At 39.8% G+C, this 21,260-nt stretch overlaps 1 protein-coding gene across 2 annotated transcripts; it reads right to left on the bottom strand.

Moving 5' to 3' along the window:
* Positions 1-106: 106 nt before the first annotated feature.
* Positions 107-21,077, bottom strand: LOC311085061 (uncharacterized protein). 2 transcript variants are annotated; one of them, XM_084117466.1, is made up of 6 exons: positions 20,879-21,077; positions 20,624-20,778; positions 4,397-4,461; positions 1,949-2,010; positions 1,670-1,830; positions 107-920 (listed from the first exon to the last, which is right to left on the bottom strand). In XM_084117466.1, exons 2-5 carry the CDS (start codon positions 20,629-20,631, stop codon positions 1,693-1,695), a joined length of 273 nt encoding a protein of 90 aa, XP_083973592.1. In that variant the 5' UTR covers positions 20,632-20,778; positions 20,879-21,077; the 3' UTR covers positions 107-920; positions 1,670-1,692. The 2 variants fall into 2 exon arrangements, with proteins under 2 accessions (XP_083973592.1, XP_083973591.1); XM_084117465.1 differs by lacking the exons at positions 20,624-20,778; positions 20,879-21,077 and adding an exon at positions 14,475-14,676.
* Positions 21,078-21,260: the final 183 nt, after the last annotated feature.

The following is a 21,260-nucleotide window of genomic DNA, read 5'->3' as shown; positions in this document are numbered from 1 at the left end:
ATTGTTTCTGTCCTTTCTGTTCACGAGTGGAAAAGTTGAGAACGTGACTTGTCACATGACACCTCATCTACCTTTATGCAAATTATATAAGCTGTTTTCAGAATCAAAATTCAAGGTTCCAACAGCGACAGAACTTTAAAATTGTAATTAATGGATATTACTGATTCTAAATAGTAAATGTGAATATATCCTATATAACAATAGACCATTTCATTGTAAAAAATTGCAATCTCTAAATTATATAAATATGTATTTTATATAATATATAACAAAACTATTCTATAATCACACATGGAAATTTAACTCGCAGAAATTAACTGGTCAAAAGGTGTGAGAACCATGTACTGTAAAAAATTATATGATCAATAAGTTATGACAACATGTTTTTACATTGCTTTAACTCAAAATCAAAATACGTGAAGCATTTTTAAAACTTTTTTTTATGAGTTACACAAGATTCAACTCATTTTAAGTTAGTGTGTAATGTAATTTAAGTTGAAATGACTTAAACATCCAAGTTGATTGTACTTAATGATTATATTCAAATACTAACCCTAAATTGTACATCATTGATTCCTATATCGTTCAGAATCAAGTATGTGAAGAACATGTTCTTCACACTTGATTCTGAATAGGAGTCAATGATATACAATTTAGGGTATTTAAATATTTAAAATGCAGCTTCCTCAAACAAAACTATTTAGCTAGTCCAAAGTGATCTGACAACTTTGAGAAGAACAAGAATGCTCAGCTGCTGTTCCATTGAATTCTTCCAGGCAATTTTTACTGCATGTTGTAAAGAGAGCTATTGTGCCCCTAAAGCATGTGTGGTATGCAGGGCTCAGTTTCAGCGCAGACTGCTGTCTCTTCTCGCAGGGCCTGTCTTTGGTCCCAGGCTATTCAACATGACATGCCTTTTCCTACAAGAGAGTACAGTCATGATAGAATCACTGATGTCTAAACTTTTTTTTCATGCAGCAACATCACTTGAGCAGTCTTGCATTATTAATCGAGGAGATATGATTCATAATTTACAATGAGGAAAGGACTTCATGCTCTAGAAGTGTTTCATTTTGTACGAGTAATTATGGAGAAATGTATTTAATTCACTGGGCAAGAATGCAGTGATTATGATAAGTGGAAGTGGAATGTGTCTAGTAATATGTACAGAAAAAGACAGTTTATCTAGAATAAAATAAAGGAATCATAAATATGACTGAACTACATTAGGTTAAAAGCTTTTGGGTCATGGAAATATCATTACATTTTAAAATTGGGATTTCCATGCCTGGAAAAGTCTATAAACGTATAATTTAGCATAATAATTACAACGATAATATATAATATTTTAAAACTGAACCTCTGATAAAAATAATTTTAAAACCCTTCCTCAGTAATCAAATAACTAGAAAACAGGAAAATTCACTGGTGAAAAGGTGTGGGGGGAAAGTGATTTGTAAAGGTCAGATCAGTGTGCTCAGCTTTTTAAAGTGTTTTAAAAATATATGTAAAAAAAAAAACACATTTCTCTACGTCGAAAGCTGACGTTACCAGCAGAACCAGCTTGGTGCCCGGTGTGGCCGCATTCTTTCACACAGACATGGGTAGCTATAGATAGATACATTCCCTTGAGAAAGACCAGAAGGCAAGAGTAAAGCTGCTCTCTCACCCTGCTCGTTTGAGAAATGTGGGTCATTCAAATCCCGGCCACGGCCAAGTCAGCTGACCACACCAGCACAGAACAGCAACAGAGCTGGAGCAGATGACGAGGGCGTGGCCTGACATGTACCTCTTGGCTGCAGTGCACTTTTCCTCAAATTTCTGCAGTTCCTTTAATAACATAACACCTGAAGTTATCACTGACTTTGGGAAGTCCGATCCAAAATCAACGTATAGATCTAAAAATGTTTGTCGCATGTGATGCAACATCACTGGCTGTTTCACAAACCATGCTTAAACACATCCAGCTGTCCTCTCCTGACTGGCCTCTCGCTCCTGCATTCCTCTGTCCTGGAAGGAAAGGGGGTGGGGGTGGGAGGAAAAGAGCAAAGTTGTGAAAACGTTTCCTGCCGATATGCAGTAGGAGAGCATGTGGGTCTGGAATGTTAGAGTCAAAAGCGGAGAAATTTAGCGGGAACGTTGATCTGATTAAAGTTTTGGTAAATTATCAGGTAATGGCGTGGCAGATCAGACTCATGCAAAATGACAACAACACGATTTTTGAGTGTTCTGAACTGTTGTTATGCTATTGCTCGGATGCTATGGGTGGTTACTTACTAGGCCAAGTTATTTGCTTGATAATGGATCTTTTACGCCTGCAGGATTTCGCTAATCTGACCGCACCTTAAGTTCGAAAACTGCATCACTATGATTTCAGTTGAACATTGAGCATTTACATGACATTTTAAAAAGACAAATTATTGTTTTAGTCCAACTGAAATATAACTTTTATAGTGTTGCATGAAGCACCACTCACATGGAAGACACTTGCAAACCAAGCAACTTTCTGTTGGTCAACCTAGTAAATTCATTGAACTTGTTGCAAAATCTGCATGCAATTCCAGATTGTGTGGATTGAAATGACTGGATTTTGCCCCCAAAAATTTGCTGAACACTGGTAAATGTGACCGCACCTATTTGATGCACAAATATTTGATTGCACATTGGGTCATGTATTCTTAGACAACTTGACTAAAGACTATGACAAACCATGTAAAGACACTTTATGATATTTTAGTCCATTGATATCATACCCCCACTTAAATATAAATCTATAGGACTTTTTAAAATCTAATTTATCATTGGCCAAGCAAAAATCGACAGTATGAACATTTAATTCAATACTTGGCGTCAAATCCCTATCAAAAGTTTTAGCAATATTAAAAGCAAGACTCGAATTGCTAATTAGCAAAGCTCTTATAATAGCTCTGAACATTAAAAAGAGACTAAATCAAGCAATAAAGATAAGATGTCAGGGACTGTTTTAGGTGTATAGGTGATTTATTGTGTGCTAAGAGCCATGCCGTGTCCCTGTCTAACATGGTCAGTCCCACAGAGCAGGGCAGAAAGATGCCTGAACAAAACACCCGTCTGGATACAAGTAGAGACAAGATCTACCCCATCAGTTCTTTTGTTCGAAGCAAACAGAAAGTCAGGAAAACTTTTGACCACTCATTCAGCAAGATGGATATCTCTGCATTGATACATTGTCCCACAAAGCATTTCGTCAATGATCTCATCAGTCACCAGAATGCTACTCATCCACCTAGAGTAAACAAAGGTATTCAAACAGTATTCCTCCAAAACAATCTGAGGGGGTTGGGCGACAAGTGTGAGAATAATCTCACAAACCAATACGTGAACTTTCCCATATTCATGCGACAGCTTAAAGGAGTCATCGGCCATTCAAATCAGCTTTGTGTGTGCAGGAATTACAGAACCTAATCAGAAGCCTTCAAAACACTAGCAAACCATCTGTAATCCGCCAAAAGATCAGAGGTGCTTCCTGTGGCAAAGAAAATAAATACGAAATCTGTGCATATTGTATTTTCTTTATTGGCGAGTAATGTTAAAATATGGCACCACGTCATACGGATTATCTCAGATTAGGCTGTTTATGTGAGACTGCAAAACAAACAGGGAAACTACTACTCTAGAGTGCAATAAAACCAAACAGGGAACTGAAAGTCGTAACCGCCGAGCAGTTAGAACTTTGAAACTGGTCTACAATGACTCAACGCCCTTCCCCCCCCGCAGGAGCACAATCACAAAGACAATTCGGCAGTGATCTTTTCAAGGAGGGGAGAGAGAAAGAGCCCTCGCTATGGCCCCGCTATTCATTCCATTTGACCCCTGCCGGAGCCCAGACAAACTGAAGTCTTTGTTTATCTTGGGAAACTGGCAGAGGACAGGAGGGGAAAAGGATTTGGGTGGGGGAGGGTGCCGAGGATTGGAGGAGGAGGAGGTTGTTGGAGGGAAAATGGGACCGGGGGAGGGGTATCCTGGGAAAAATGCCAGCATGGGATCAGTGACAGGGCCGGGCTTCCTGAAACAGGAGCAGCCTGGGATGGTGAAGGAAGGGGGTGTTGTCGTAGAGTTGTGGGGTTGGGGGGAGGGTCCACCTTGAAGACCAGAGACGAACTACACGTGCAAAACGTCACATTGATGTATGTTTCCTGTTGGGCGTGGGGTCGAGTTTAATTGCAGTTCCCAAAAGCTTTATAGACTCGGATAGCAAACAGTCATGGAACTGATATGCGAGGCTTTTGCAATGACAACAGGCCTAAACGTTTAGTTGTCTCCTCAAACGTTACAAGCTGGGGCATGTTGAGAGCAAAGGAAGCTTGGGGCAATTAGAGCAGACAGATGGCCGCTATGAGAAAGAAGGCTGGTGTACCTTTCTCATGCTTTGTCGTTACAGAAGGGTCATATGTCCCAACAGGAGCCGTGCCGTAGACAGATCTGAAAATAGCGAGCAATTTCATGTTAGTCAAACATTAACACACGCACTTAAAGCTATGTTCACACTGTCTGTCCAAATCCGATTATTTGTGTATCAGATTGGAATCTGATCTAAAATTATTGACTGTCCACACTGTGTATCGCAACTGTACAGATCCGATTTGTGTGTCCATGCAGCTCTTTCGGTTTACGGAATATCTGCATTGGTTTCAACGGTAATGACGTTGTGTTGGTAGGCATACGCCAAAAACAACAACAACTGCAACATGGAGGGGTTTGCAATACAGATGTTGTCTTATTTACAGCACTAGACTAATTCGTCTTTATGAGGCAGTGGCAGAACTGTAAGAGGCTGGTATGAGCGGCTTTATTCCGTGCCGTTTGCCGTCGTCTCTGCCGGTTTCAAAACATGTCTCTGTTATATTGTCGTTTTCTGCTTGGGCACCTTACAACAATACAACCTTGTTTCTGCACCGACTTTCAGAATGTTTCCTATAACAATGTCTGAAGTTTAGGGTTTATGTGGCGTGAGAAATTCACATAAACAACGCAAAATCCGATCTGGGGTTCGTTTCCCAAAAGCATTGTTGGCCAACTATGGTCGCTAGTTCCGTCATTATCAGCATAGTTCAACGAGTCAGTGTTTCCCAAAACCATAGTTCTAACGAACATTTGCAAACAGCATCGCAAAGTTGTGTGGTTGGAACGACAGCTCTCGACCTGTGGTTAGAAGTATAGTTTCTTGTTTGCATGACATGTGGACTCAATCATAGGCGTAGATTACGCGGGGGACGTGTCCCCCCCACTTTTTATAAAATGTAAATTCGTCCCCCGCACTTTTTCATAGGGCAAGTGTGTCCACGACAAGCTGAGGTTTTCGCGGGTGTGTATAGCCTACATCGAGATTTAAAATCCAAAGAGTCAAGGATAGTCTACATACGTGACTTTCACGTTTCCATGGTAATCAGTCACTCGTGCATCACGACACACCCAATCCATTTTTTTCATAGAGGTCGCAATGAGTTCAAAACGGCAAAAAACTCTTCAATCCTTTTTCACAAAAAAGTCAAGCACTGTAAGTAAGTTGTCATGTGGTATCCGAATTGTTTTGCACAATGATGAATAACTCTGGCTATTTCTCTTGTTGAATAATTAACAAGTTTTGTTGTAAATTGAAAATATTCACTACCCGCACAAACGTGCACTTATTTTCAATCTTTTTTTATTCGTAATGTCTATTATTTTCACAGATGTTATCAAAGCCCTTCAAATTAGAATGAACATGGTGATTGCGAGTTTGTATTTTCATGCATTAACAGCCTGCTTGAATCAGGCAGCGTTGTAACATGTGTACATGATGACAAACTTTAAGTTCTCTTGAAAAAGCCTAACCAGAAAGTTTTAAAAGCTTGAAGTTTGAAGGTTTTCAATTGGAAAGTTTTAGTTTAGTAAGACAGATAGATAGATAGATAGATAGATAGTATAATATTAATAATAAATAGGGAATCACAGATAATGCAAGGATGATTCTGATTTAATTTCATTTAATGTTAAGTGGCGATTGATAGCCTATAGTTGATAATACACTGATGGTAACAAAGTTTCACTGTTTCAGTTTGAAATGAAAGATGGAGCATAGGCTACATTTAATAAAATTAAGGAAAAAATGCCCTTTATAAAGGTAAAAAAAACGTATTTCTGATAAGAGTGTTTTCCAACAGTGATGTAATGAAACATTGACAATTTAAGTTTGAAGGGAGCCTCTGTTTAGTCTATAGGAAATGTAATTTTGCCAAAAGAAGAACTTTTATTTTAAATAAATGTTATTTTTAAAGCAGCCTACTTCAGTGTGATATTTTAACATATTATCATGCTTAACACTGAGAATTTGAATAATTGTAATCTGATGATCAAATATCATAGGTTTGGGTGGTTGGCGGGTGGATTATTTATTTTTAACAGCAGATTCGGGTGACTCAAAGTGCACCAGATTAATGAATTTATCTTTAAAATGTAAAAAAATTCTTCCAGGGGGGCATGCCACCAGACCCCCCTAGAGGTACCGAGCTCCACCCACAAACACAGTAGGCTATATGATGGTCTACGAAACATACAAATTTAATTATCTTATTATTAAAATACATGATCAGGATTTTACCACCTCCGCCTAGTTTTGAGGCAGGAAAAACCCTGCATGTGCAATATAAAGTACTGAACATCTTTCTTTCTTTCTTTCTGTTTTATTGCTTTAAAAATAAATAGCATATTAAGCCAATTAAGCAAAAATCATGTCAACAAAAGTTGGAAAAAAACTGGTATTACACTTGACATTCTGTTCCCCTCACTTTTGAAATGATGGCTACGCCCCTGGACTCAATAAATTCTTATCTTGAGCCAAATAAGCAAGCTGACATTCAGTACAATCCATTTCTTTTATTTAGAATACATATGACGTCATTTACGTCTATTAGTTTGTCAAGAGAGACTTAAAACACCGTTGAATAGTGCGCATGTGCGAACGTGCTCTACTACGCAAGAACGAGTCTATGATTGAATCTGGAAATAAAGCAAAATAACTGAGAAAAATGAGAAATAGTCCTTTGATGCAATGTCCCGTTATTTATAGCAAAACATCTAGCATTAATTCGATCTCAAACAGATTAATTAAAAGTAGTTATTACCCCCTCACATGCGTGACATCATTACCCAACATGGTTGAACGACCAATTTGCGACATTATGGTTTCGGGAAACAGTTGTGACTAGCTAACAGTTGCGTACTATGGTTGTTAAGCAGCGAGTTACGTCGTTGTACGGGAAACACACCCCAGAGCAGTCAGACTGAAACGGATTTCCAGAAATGCACAAATTTGTAAAAAAAATGACTACATGTGATTTTTTTGCTGTTCACACTTGCTTAATCTGATCGGATTTCAATTGACTATGCACAAAAATTGGATTTGGACTGGCTTGATTCCTTTTGAATGGCCACTGATGTTGTTTTCAGAGATTTTTAACTAGATTTTTTTTGTTTTTATAGAGAACAACTACTTTGTTGCCCACGTTAAAAAAAATTGCCGCTATTAATCTAAGCGGTTGACAGGGTGTTGCTATGTAGTTGCTAGGGTGTTCAGGGTGGTTGCCAAAACATTTCTATGCAGTTGCTAAGGTGTCCTGAAAGTTTTGACTAGGGTGTTCCGGGCAACTGCCAGGGCGTTGCTATGCAGTTAAGACACTAAAGTGTCATGTGCGGTGGTTTCAGCATGTTCTACTACATCCAAGGTGTAGAGTGTAGAGTGTTGATGCTAGGGTGTCCTGGCAGTTTGCCAGGGCATTAATGTGCAATTGCTAAGGTGTTCTGGTTGTAGTTTGTTTCTATGTAGTTTTTACGCAGTTGTTAGAGTGTTGCTATGTGGTTGCTAAGGAGCAAGTTTAAAACTATGTGCTGGGCAAACCATTTCTGCCTGAGAGTAAACTCGGAGTCTAAACTTTTTTCTTCTAGATTGAGTGTTGCACCTTTTCTTCAATTGAGAGTAAAAGAAAAAGATACTTGTGAGAAAAAGTAAATAAGAAATAAAAAAATATTGTGAGACAAAGTAACAGTTACAAGATATTGTCACACTCACAACTGGGAGAAATAGTCACAATTGTGAGATATCCAGTTGCATTTACCTTATTTTTGGCCATTTAGGAATTATTCAATATTTAGGGTTGAGGTATAGAACAAATGATTGATTTGATCAAGTTAGAATTTGGCACTGCAAAACGTTTGTAACAATAAAATCTTTTTGTTCGCTTTAAAAGCTCTTTTTTGAGCCCTGACCACTAAAAAGAGGAAGTATAAAAAATTTTTTTGCTTGAGCAAAAATACCTTCGTAGTTTTCTCACTGGCTTAGTTCCTTGAAATGGTCAAAGTTCAGTTTAGAGTTAAAGGGAAATTTTCTTCAGAGGACTTTTTATTTGCTCACCATGACTCACACAATAGTTCACTAAATAGAGGTGATTTTTGTTGTTGTTCAGTGACTAAATCTTACGTCTACAGTTCTGTTTGTCCTTAATCCCTAGTAATGAATATCATAAATATTCCTTGATGGGAACTTTGCCTCTGGGTTGTAATGACATCACATAATCATCTATATCTAAACAAGTCCAAAAATCAAGGTCAGAACCGCCGGTTTTCTTCGTTTTGACGCAACATTAAGTGTTTTTGTGTGGCAAAAGTTACCAGGGAGACAAAACAAGCTTTGCGCTGGAGAGTCAAAGTGGCTTAGTAACCAACAGCAGCTGCCACAACAATAAACACAAAGGAGCTCGCTCGAACACTATGCATAGTTTTACAGTAGTTCGTCCCATTCATGAAAACAAACATACCTATCTGAACTTTATGAATAAAAATGGTGCCCATCATATACTCACTACTTTTATGAAACTTTGGTTGTTGGTCGAAATGTGGTCAACTCTTTTTGAGGCGTAGTAATGAAAACTATCAGTACTCTTTGTCAAAACAAAGAAAACATTGTACTGTAGTGCTTAGCAACAATTTAGTAAAGTGATCTCCGTCCAGGCACCGAGCCGCTCCACCTATTATAAGACCATATGCCGTATGGAAACAGTGAGAATATAAAGGACACCTTTTTCTCTCTCTGGCCTGCCACTGAGGAAACTCAAATGTTTGGACTCATTCGGGAGCAGACAGTTTTTGCTTCTGACTTGGCGACTGTTTCTAAAGTGAAGCAAACACAGGAGAAACAATGTGATCTTGATAAAAGGTTAGATTAGTACCAGAAAGAGTTTTACAGACAAAAGTCACAGCAGAAACATTTCTCTCTTTTAAAAAAAAAAACAAAAAACCTTGATGTAACATCAAGAATGTTTGTTCTAAAAATAGAAAAACATTTAACTCAACCTAAGAACCCTATATAGCAAAAATGCTGAGGAGGGTCTTTGGTGAACCTAGGTAATTTAAGAAACCAATGAAGAATCCGTTTAAAAGGATAGGTTACCCAAAAATGAATAACACCTCAGATGTTTGCTTGATGTATGTGTAACAGAGGCCAGCTAGTAAGAGCTGTGTGAGTAAAACTCACTCCCCTGGCCTCAAGAGGGTCACTAGCGACAGACCCTAGAGACTGCGGTCTTTAGAGTCCTTGTTAGCACGCCCACCTCCCATGCTGGAGACACTGGTTTGAATCTTGCTCTGAGTGGGGCGAGTAGAACCGGAGGGGTTACATTGGTGCCGTGACCCGGATGAGAGTGGGGTTTAGGAGAGTGAGTGTATCGGAGGCCAGCTAGTAAGAGCTGTGTGAGTAAAACTCACTCCCCTGGTCTCAAGAGGGTCACTAGCAACAGACCCTAGAGGCTGTGGTCTTTTTGCGTCCTTGTTAGTGCGCCCACCTCTCTTGCTGGAGACACTTGGTTGAGTAGGTTAGATATGAATATGAATCATGCAGACTATTTTTGCAGTACATTTATTGTGCTTTTTGTCATTTTTGGAGCTGTAAAGCACCTGTTCTCATTAACTTTCATTTTATGTAGAAGAGCAGAAGAATTTCCCCTGCTGTGAAGAATGAACAACATGAGGGTGGGTTAAAAAAAAGCCAAATTTTCCTTTAACATATTATGAAAGAGAAAAAAAGGACACTAAAGAGGGGACACTACGTCGTCTCTTTCTCCTGTCGTAGACCAAATTGTTCTTATCTCATTCAACACCTGCTCAGAACAAGCACCGCCCTTGAACTACCCCATCTAAACTATCAAGAACCGTTGAGGAGTTAATGTCATTTCTCATACATGTTTTTACATCTGAACAAGATGGAACATGTGTCCAAGACACTGCAGCATTTACGTATGATGACACAGACGTAATAGCCAACATTGACTTTAACCCCTCTTAAATACGTTTCCCACAGTGCTTGGCAGTCCAGCGGGTCACACAATCCAGTTCATTAGCCTCCTGCTCTAGTGACCCGCAGGAGGCCAGCAGATTACGGCTACGCGTCGCAGCCCTGCTCGCTGCGATTTCCTGCTACATGCCAAGTCAACAGATGCCTAAGGAGACTAGCGGATTTTATACGCAAGACCCAGACTGAGCCAGAGAGTGGAACCTTCCAGCAAGAGCTCAGGCTGAAAGTTGATCACAATTAGGAAATCCTGGACCACCCACTGGGGCTGATGGTGCCACTTTAAAAATAGAGTTGTGTGCCGGGCCGGGAACACAGTACAGCTGAGTACAGTAGAAAAGAGTGATGGCCTTTCTTTGACGTGATAACATACACTAAACAAACATTACATTGGCATGTTTTTGGACATGGTACTATGGTAATATCAAGGTATTTTTTGAAGTCATTAACAAAAAAAGCACTAAAATGGACCATATTTTTTTGGACATGATACTATGGAGATAGTACCATGGTTTTTGGATAGTAATAGCATGGTATTTTTTGAACTCATTAACAAAATCATATTATATTATCATGATATTTTAACAATACCATTGTATTTTGGACATGGTACCATGGCAATGTCTAACAGAAAGTACTGTGGCAGTACTATGGTACATTTATGGTATCACATGGCACTTTAAAATATAGCTTGGTACTAAAAGCCATGTATTATGGCACTTCTAACTTAGATTACCATAATACATCCATGGTGCATGTTTAAACTACCATGATAGTACCATGTCTAAAATACCATGGTACATGTCCAAAATACCATGGTAATACCATGGTACATGTCTAAAATACCAGTACATTTCCAAAATACCATAATAGTACAATGGAATCATGTCCAAAATACCATGGTAGTAGATTGGTACATGTTCAAAATACAATGGTAGTACTTTTTTATTTTTTATTAAGTGCTTTAGATTATACTATAATACTACAATGGGGTGTGTTAGGCGTGGTACTAAGGTACTGAAGTGCCATGTACATAGCATGGTAAATAATATGGTAATCAATATGGTAATCATTCAGTACCAGGTTACATATTGAAGTACTGTGGTACTGTGTTTTTGAACACTAATGTAAAAACCACGGCATATAAAAAGTACTATGGTATTACTATCTGACAGGTCATGTACCATGGTTTCAGCACAGTTTACTTTGTAGGGGTATGCAGTGCTGCTATGGCTAATAAGAATGTTTAGAAAAATGACAGTGTGTATAGAGGACAAATTGGGCAATAAAAGGCCAGATATCTTGTGTGTGTGTGGAGCGGAAACAAAAGGTGGTGGAAGGGGGATGTCGGAGCAGAAGGGGAGATTTGGAAGGAATGGGGGGGGTGGAGGTATTGGTGACGGCAGATGCTGTCCCAGCATGACTTCAGTGAATCTGTAGTGGGGGCTGTTGTTGGGGGGAGGGGCTGCTGGCCTTGTTTGACATCAGCTGCAAATCTGGCCTGAGTGTGTGTGTATTCGTTTGTTTGTTTGCGTACGTGTGCGTGAGAAGGGTGAGGGTGTTGGAAACGCATGTTTTTGTTTGTGTCTTTGTGTGGCGTGGAGGAGGGGTGGTGCTACTGTATGAAAAACATCCTTGGGTGCCCGATTTAATTCGATCTGTCCAGAACAGTAGCAAAATATGCTACTGAGTGTGTGTGACAGACAGACAGACAGACAGACAGACAGATAGATAAATAGAACGACAGACAGATAGAACGACAGACAGACAGACAGACAGATAGATAGAATGATACAGATAGATAAATAGAACGACAGACTGATAGACAGACAGACAGATAGACAGACAGACCGACAGACAGATAGATAGATCAATAGAACGACAGACAGACAGAACGACAGACAGACAGATAGAATGACACAGATAGATAGATAGATAGATAGATAGATAGATAGATAGATAGATAGATATTAATAGAATGACAGACAGATAGATAGATAGATGGACAGAATGACAGATAGATAGACAGATAAATAGAACGACAGACAGATATAGAATGACAGACAGACAGATATAGATAGAATGACTCAGATAGATAGATGATAGAATGACAGAGATAGGTAGATAGATAGACAGATAGATAGATAGATAGAACGACAGATAGATAGATAGATAGATAGATAGATAGAACGACAGACAGATAGATAGATAGATAGATAGATAGATAGATAGATAGATAGATAGATAGATAGAATGACACAGATAGATAGATAGACAGATAGATAAATAGAAAGACAGACAGATAGATAGATAGAATGACACAGCTAGATAGATAGATAGATAGATAGATAGATGGACAGAATGACAGACAGACAGATCGACAGACAGATAGATAGATAGATAGATAGAACGACAGATAGACAGAATGACAGAGATAGGTAGATAGATAGATAGATATATAAATAGAATGACAGAATGACAGACAGACAGATAGATAAACAGAACAACAGAAAGACAGAATGACACAGATAGACAGATAGATAGATAAATAGAATGACAGACAGATAGACAGACAGAGATAGATACTTCCTTTCCTCTCTCTTTATCACCCTTCCTATCTTTTTGTTCCTAAGTCCGGAGCGGCGAGGACACTCTGTCCTATATTATTACCCTTGAAATTGCATAACCAGGACAGAAGTGGGGCAATGTTTGGAAGGGAGTGACACGAAACCTCCCTGAGCCTCACACTGTCCAGTGCAGTGAACAGCTGAGTGTGTTTATTTTGCTTCATTCAGTTTCAGTGCGTGTGTGTGTGAAGCTGTTGGCCCTGTATGGCGGTTGTTATTTTCGTAAACAGAGCGGCGAGAGAGAAACAGCATTAGGATGTAAGAGCAAGGATGTTTTAATGTCACTGCTGTGCATCACAAGTGTGTGTTGCATTGGTTCTAGCCGGAGGCACAACAGCGATCCGGACTCCTGAATTACACACCTCAAAATTGACGTATGTCTCCCAGAAACACAGTAGAAACTCAAACTATCAACATTAGCATTTACATAATAGCTCCCCTCCCACTACTTGCTATCAATAAAAAGATGTTACCAAGTCTGCAACCTAACATCAAAACAATCGTCACTCCTCCACAACCTTGCTTATGAGAGAAAGGACAAGCTTGTTGACAACTGTATGTGGAGACAGACAAGAGCCTGAGGCAAAGGTGTGTTCCTGAGGTGTTACACTCCAAACTGGTTGAACGAGCACAAAGCACATAATTGTGAGAGGTGAGCTCACTTTACGGTCATGTGGCTTAACCTGTATCCTGGGTGCCGCCCTTCTACCATCTCATCAGTAGCAAATCATGTCATGTCATTATCGTCAAGTGATTGTTTAGGTTCCACCACAAGTTTCACTACTTTAGTCCAATACTCTCCTTACCAGTTTTTCAAGCATTACAAATAAACATACTCATCTGTAAGTAGTTCATAAACTAGCAGTATTTAGACTAGCTCTTCATATTGGGTTGAAATACCTAGATTTGTGTTTATAGCTAGTTTGAAATCAACTACAAGTAACTTTTCTAAGATTAACAAAAGAAATGTGCAGGTTTCCTTGCTAAAAATGTTAGCCAAACATAGTATTAGAGCAATGTTGAGGAGTTACTAGCTAAAAGTAAAAATAAACAATCAGAGCTAAGTACTTTTACAGAACAATGATGATTTAATTAATAAACTAGCAGTATTGGATCGCTAACTAAAACTAATTTTAAAGCTAGCCCTTCAGATAGCATTGAAAGGACTAGATAGGCTAACTAGTTAGGCTGAATTGCAACAAACTTCTAAGATTTACGAAATAAATTTGTAGATAATCTAGCTAATAAAGTTAGCAAAACATGCTACGATGCAACCAACGTTTTATCCTTAAAAGACAGTAGTTCCTTTAGCCAGCAACTTTTCTCAACAATGATTTATCCCTTCTCAAGATAAGGAGCCATTGTACCACTGTGGTCATTTGGAGATATTTAGCACACCACAGTCTCCCCGGGGGGTGGAAGAGATCGCAGTCGTCAAGCTGCGGAACAACAACAAACAAGAGTACTGAGGCGGGCCGATGCATTACCGTGTTTGTAGTCGTGCGAGGGGGAAAGTGGAATTAGCAACCCAAACAGTGTAATCACTCCGGGTGCTCCAGGCAGCGTGCGCTATTATTTCAATTACTCTGAGGGTTAGTGTGAGCCCTGAGGTACACCAGATATTAGCCCACAGACTGCTCTTCCTCTCTGAGGGGAAAAAAGTGGAAGCTGGCAAATTCATCCCAAGAGGAAACCGAGGATTCACGTGGGTGCATCAGAAATGTGATTCAAGCTAATGACACATCTCAACGGATGTCAGAATCCTATAGAGGAGGGGCAAAAAAATCATAAATGTGTGAAATTTACGTCAATTAGCCACAGACAAATGTCCTCAGATGACATGTTTTTCCGCATGGACTGATTGGTTGGGAATGCTGTGGACTGCTTGTTCAGGGGGAACCAAACTTTAAAGGGTAACTAAACCCCTGGTCAGAGCCTGACTCCACCCACTGTCAATATTTGAAAAATGCTAGAAAAGTGGGCAGACCCCAGCGGAGAGAGAGGGGACGAACCGTGAGCGGGGGGGCGTGCACCTGAGACCTGCTGTCACTCAGACTCTAAAATGGAGTTTGCTCACAGGGTCGCAAGACGACGTAAAGTACATGCATCTGATGAGTTTTATCAGAGCCCGTCATTCTCTGGTTTTATCGAGTTGATGTCAATAGCGCACGCTCTCTCTATAGGCATATTCATATTTTGCCGCTATGTGAAAAAATCCAGCAAAATGCGCCGACGCGTTTGTCGACCCCAGAGGAATAACTTTAGCCTAACCATAAATTGTGATTAAATATGATCACTCACATCAAGACGCCGCTGCGGTTACCCTTTAACTCCATTCGCTTCGAAACCCCTCAAGGAGTCAAATGGTAATGAGAGCGACAAAAACCTCGAGACAAAGGGGACACATCCCCCAAATCAGGACCCCATCCTGGGAACTGTGATGGGGGTCACGGATGAGTGGGGGCAGGGCGTGTGAGGTAAACACATTCCTGCCGGAGGTTCTTCAGCAACCCCCACTCCCCACTTACGCCTTCTAGGACTCCTTTTTTTTTTTACCCCTTCATGTCACACACCACCTCTGTCATGACACAATACACAAACAGCATGGTCGCCCCCCTTCCGCCGCCACCTCCTCGTTTTTTTTTTAAACTCCCAACAGCTTTTCCCAACCCCCACATACACCCCGGGGGCAAAGAGGGCCAACCTCCTGCCAGCAAGCTGCCTTATTGTTCAAAGACAGTCACATTCACGAGGAGGATAAAACACATACGGTATATAATCTCTTTACACCTAGCCTGCCCAGAATGCTTTGTCTGAACGTGATAGCTTAAAGTGCCCTTAGTAGAGGCACGACTCTGGGGCGGATCAAACGTCAGATGTCACCGCAAGAGTCACAAACAAGAAATGCTCAAGTTTGTGCATTTGGTCGACACTTTATGCAGGTTTAGCATATATATTTTATGATGGTGCATTCCCTGGGAATCAAACCCAAGTGCCGTTTGGAACGAGCTCTACCAATTGAGTTACAGGAACATAAAACAAATGTGATTCTGGATGGTCCTGCTTCAAAAATGGAGCAGTTGCCAATGAAGTCATAAATGTTGTGTGCCAAAAAGAAACGTGCGGTCGATGACCACAGCTCCTTTTGCTTTTGTTCCTCTTATGGTAATGATAACTAACGTGATCTGCATTAGCATGTCTGCCAGGTAGAAGACATGTCCCTCATTATAAGTGTGTCCAAAAACCACTCCCTCCGGGCTAACTATACAGCGGTCAAAACAGCATCACTTCAAATCAATCTCTCCCCAGACAGACCCCTCCTACCAGACAGTCCCTTAATTTCACCATGACCAGGAGCCCGAGGACCCCCCGGAGGTCAAGGTTCAACACCTGAGATGCGCGCACTCAGACACACATTTGCGTGCAGAGACCAACACACGTGATTTCATCACGCCTCCAGCCAAAACATAATCAGAGTCTGTCTGGGTAGCAGGCATGCTAATATGACAGATCATCTATGAACATAAAGCAATGTGACACATCCGCCTCCCCCACGCACAGCCACTCAACCCTGTGTTTTAAATAGACTGGATTCTGCACGCCAGTCCGCTCCAAGAAAATGCACCAGGATGCGCAGTGATAAAAAAAGAAAGAGTGCTGTGACCTGGCTGGTGATTCAGAGATTGACGTGGAAAGGTGAAAGACCCACACACACACACCCTTGAGAGGTAACTGTACTTGGACAGCAGCGCCCCCTCAGCATCAAATTTAGCGTGGGCTGTGTATTTATAGAGCTGAGAAACAGCAGACCGAGCCGCCCCGCCGAGCTGATGGATGAATCACTCTCTCAACCTGCAGAGATAAGAGCTAGAGAGAGCGATAGCGCACATCTGTAGCCACGACACACACTCCTCTCGCTTATGATCTCATCCTTCGTTATTTACCTCCTACACTTAAACCCACAGCACACAATTATGCTCCATAATGACCCACAATACCTGGAATGCGGAGAGCGCACAGCATGGCATGTTTGACGTAAACAGTCTTAGGCTTTCTGCGGTTGCAAAGGAAAATTTCTACAGACCAAACGTGATTTTGTTTATTTCACATTACTTATACCATGGTATTTTTTGTTTTTTTTGGACCTGTGTCATGCAATTCTATGTTTATCTATAATTTCTATGTTTGTACCATAGTACATTTATTCCTTACATTTACCATAACTGTGGATTCATGGATACGTAACATGATATTTTTTGGACTTGTACCATAGTAAAACTATGGATTCAATGGGCATGACACCATAGTACCCTTACAAAAGTGTACTGTGGTGGTACTATGGTACAGTGCTGGTATAGTATATAGTATACTTTGAAATATATTATGGCACTGAAATTTTTGTATTGTTTTTGTATGATATTCCATGGTACATGTCCAAAATACCGTGCTAGTACAATGTCCCACAAAAACATACATTTTGCAGGGGTAATGCACATACATTTTTTTGGCAGTTACCGTGTTAATGCCATGTTTTGCTGAAGTAAACTAAAATATTTAGGGCATGTAACATGATGGTATTATTGGAATAGCATGTAAATATCAGTACAAAAATAAGTACCCTGGTTTACTATAAAATTACCATGATGCAGTTGCATTACTCTTTTGTAAGGGATATAAATATCAGTGTATGAATGTGGTAATCATTCAGTACTAAAACCTGACACCATCTGGTAATACCAGGTGTATGGCTACAAATATTTTGTGCAGGATAATGTTGTGAATTACAGCTGTGAATCAAGGCAATTCCACCCACAACGGCAGGAACACACCCTCAACCTCTTGCCAAGCGAGGCTCTGACAAAATACTCGGACCTGAGGAGAAAACAGCACACTGACCCCATTCACTTCTGTTTATTCATGACCTCATTTCTTCTTCGCTCTTACTATATGATGCTGTGACACTTACAGTGTGCCAGCTGTGGTATACTGTAGTACGGTTTACAATAGCCACATCAAACGCAACTAATTCCGCTGACTCTGTAACGAGAGATTCAGCAGACGCCCTTTGGTGCAAAAACCTTCAGAGATACAAAAGAACACTGTTTTAGAGCACTGGACCGGCTATAGATTATATAACTTATATTTCTTCAAGTCTTGTGTGTGTCATACACAAATCAAGCAGTATTTGCCAATGTTGCACTTGGGGATTTTATTTTTTATGAAAATCTGTCAATAGTTAGACTTAATGTATGTCTTATATGAAGGTCCATAATCTTACTTTGTTCATAATCCTACAAGTAGGTTGCACATGCCAAATATGTCAAAAGAGGGGTGGCGTGACCTGGTTTAAGTGGAAAGAATGTCTTCTTTGTGAAAACAACTTTCCATAAAGCTCCTCTCTTTAGTGAAGACAAACTGCATGACCTTATACGGACTGAAGACGGGACACAAATGCAGGAGGAGCTTAGTGAATAGCTCTCTCTAGTGGACATTTTGGGTACCTGTGAGACACAAAACATGCACAGATTATTGATCACATATTATATAAACTAGATCTACTGTTTTAAAAACACTTAAAGTATCTACCAAAGAACCAATTTGACTTAATCCTAACAGCTCTGTGACTGACTGAATTGTTAATAGCTTTGATTTTCCCGGGTGGACTTCGTTGTGAATTAATAAAGATTTTTTATTATTATTTGTACAGAATAAGCTCACAGTTTTCATCTCTGTATGGTATTATACCATCAAGTCTTAAACGGTCAAGAGTAGCATATAAATAAAACTACATAAGCAGATGAAGTCTGACCTGTAATGTAAAAAAATTATAATAATAATAAAAGAAAATGTCTTTAAAGGGATAGTTCACCCAAAAATGAAAAATCTGTCATCATTTACTCACCCTCAAGTTGTTCCAAACCTGTATGAATTATTTTCTTCAGCTGAACACAAAAGAAGATATTTTGAAGAATGTTAGTAACCAAACAGTTGACGGCAGCGATTGACTACCAAAGTAGGAAAAAAAAAATATTATGGAAGTCAATGGGGTCCATCAACTGTGTGGTTACCGACATTCTTCAAAATATCTTCTTTGGTGTTCAGCAGAAGAAAGAAATGAGTGAACTATCCCTTTAACCTTTTCCAGTTTTCTTTACATAAATTATATCCAGTAACATGGGCATAATTTCAGCACTTCATTATTTTCTACACAGGCTAAGTAAAGAGTGTATGTCATACAGGGTATAACCATGAGGGGGCGATGCAGCATCGAGAACATTTGCAGACTGAGAATTCATGATGCAGTCAATATCAAATTCCTCCATTAGAGGGCGCATTTATAATTGTAAACTTCCCTCTGTTTTTAAGTTTGGTAAAAATACAAAAATAAAAACATAGTTTTGAATGAACTAGCCGGTTCTTTATAGTGAGTAAAGGCTGCGTCCGAAATCGCATTCTCTCTTGAGTAGGTAGGCTACTTATTTTAAATAAGTAATTCCTTCGCGACCGCTATAAAAAAGGTATTTTCTATGAAGTAGCCTATGAATGTAATCTGGATTTAGCCTACAACATTTGCCATGTTGTCGTTATCATTGCCATAGTCTGGTCTGGAATATAGGCCTAGTCCGATTCCTGAACAAATTATTCTTATGAGCAGGTTATTTTCAGTGAGTCAAAAACATACAGTGCGACTAGTGGTAGTCCGATTCCTGAACAAATGATTCTTACGAGCCGATTCTTTATAGTGAATCAAAACCAAAAGGCAACCAGTGGCAGCTTACTCCGACTCATTTGTGCCAGTTCTTTTTAGGCTACTGAATCTCTCTCTCTCTCACACACACACACACACACGTGTGTGTATATATATATATATATATATATATAGGCTATATATACATATACATATATATTTTTTTTTTGAGTAGCCTTTGGTCTACCTAGTTTTAGGCCTATTTGTTGTAGCCGAGGTCTGTCTGTTCTGTTAAAAACTAATGCAACTAATGCCCCCCATTTATTTATTAACACATAAATAGGCTAAACTTGTGTTTTTTCCAAAGTAAAATACAATATTTATCTACGACTGCGGCTAATAGACTATTTTTAATAGGTTATTTATTCAGCGTGGGCGAATAATGATCTTCAGTTATTAATGTCCGCAATTTTCGGCGCACAATCGGTTGAACATTTGTCTGAGAAAAACATCTGTGTGTGTGTCCCTTGGATATTTCACTTAAGTTAGCTCCCCATCAACCAGTCGCTTTAGACTGCCTATATTTAGGATATTTGGGTGGTGCATCTAGCTTAGCTAGCCTAATTTCTATCTATATATAGGCCTAGTGATAGCCTTATTAACACTAGCCTAACTTGTACTTTTTGTCGCTCGCACCAAATAGTTGCTGTGTTTACCTCAGGCGACAACTAGCTTATGGTTAGTTTAGCGCATTCTAACTCAAACTGTAATCTGATTTTTTGGTTAGGCCTACGTAAAAACGATTTGTAACTGTTTAAGTAGGCTATTTGTGTAAACTGAAATAACATTTTAAAAACACTTTGTTTCGACTTCCTTTGGGATGTGGTGGTGATTAATAATTTCACATCGTGATTCGCGCAGTGCTGCAGTGAAACACCCATAACTCACCCGTTCATCAGGGAGGCTTGCAGGAAGCTGGTCGTGACATCAGCGCGTTCACGAGTTCGTCCTTGAGCACTGAGAATCGTGACAGGTAATGAAGATCAGCATCGGATCACGAGTCTAGAAACAACACGCGCGTGGAACACAGAACAACCCCTTTCCTGTTTATGGGGAAATGAGTAAGAATTCAGATAAATAGCATTTCAAAGAGCCGAAAATTTCTAGTTGTTTACAAGTTTGAAGAACTCAATGAGAATTTACCTCGAGTGAGTGTAGGGTCAATTTGAGCCCATCATGAGATGGTTATAGTCTGCATCTTGAAAAGGTCCATTTAATGTTGTCGGGCTGGGTGTTTATATTATTAACCTGAAATAATGCGAGTAAATATAGAGCAGATTTATATTGGGTTGAGGAAATGTGTGGGAAAGCTCGTCATGGTGGTAGTGTCTGCCGAACAGCACTAGCTACACCCAGTGGCTCTCATCCATGTCTGATGGATGAACCCGGGGTCGCTGGCTCACTGATACCGTCTTATCGCTCTCCGCAAGGTGGTCCTTTGAGGTTTACACCAAATTCTGGCGAGTCTCGCAGGGCATCCTTCCCAAATCACTCAAAATCCGTGGCAATGAACTAACAAAGGCCC

This window comes from Abramis brama (genome assembly GCF_963993115.1).
Source record: "Abramis brama genome assembly, chromosome: 6".
NCBI classification, from domain to species: domain Eukaryota; kingdom Metazoa; phylum Chordata; class Actinopteri; order Cypriniformes; family Leuciscidae; genus Abramis; species Abramis brama.
This window is presented reverse-complemented; position numbering and strand designations above follow the sequence as displayed.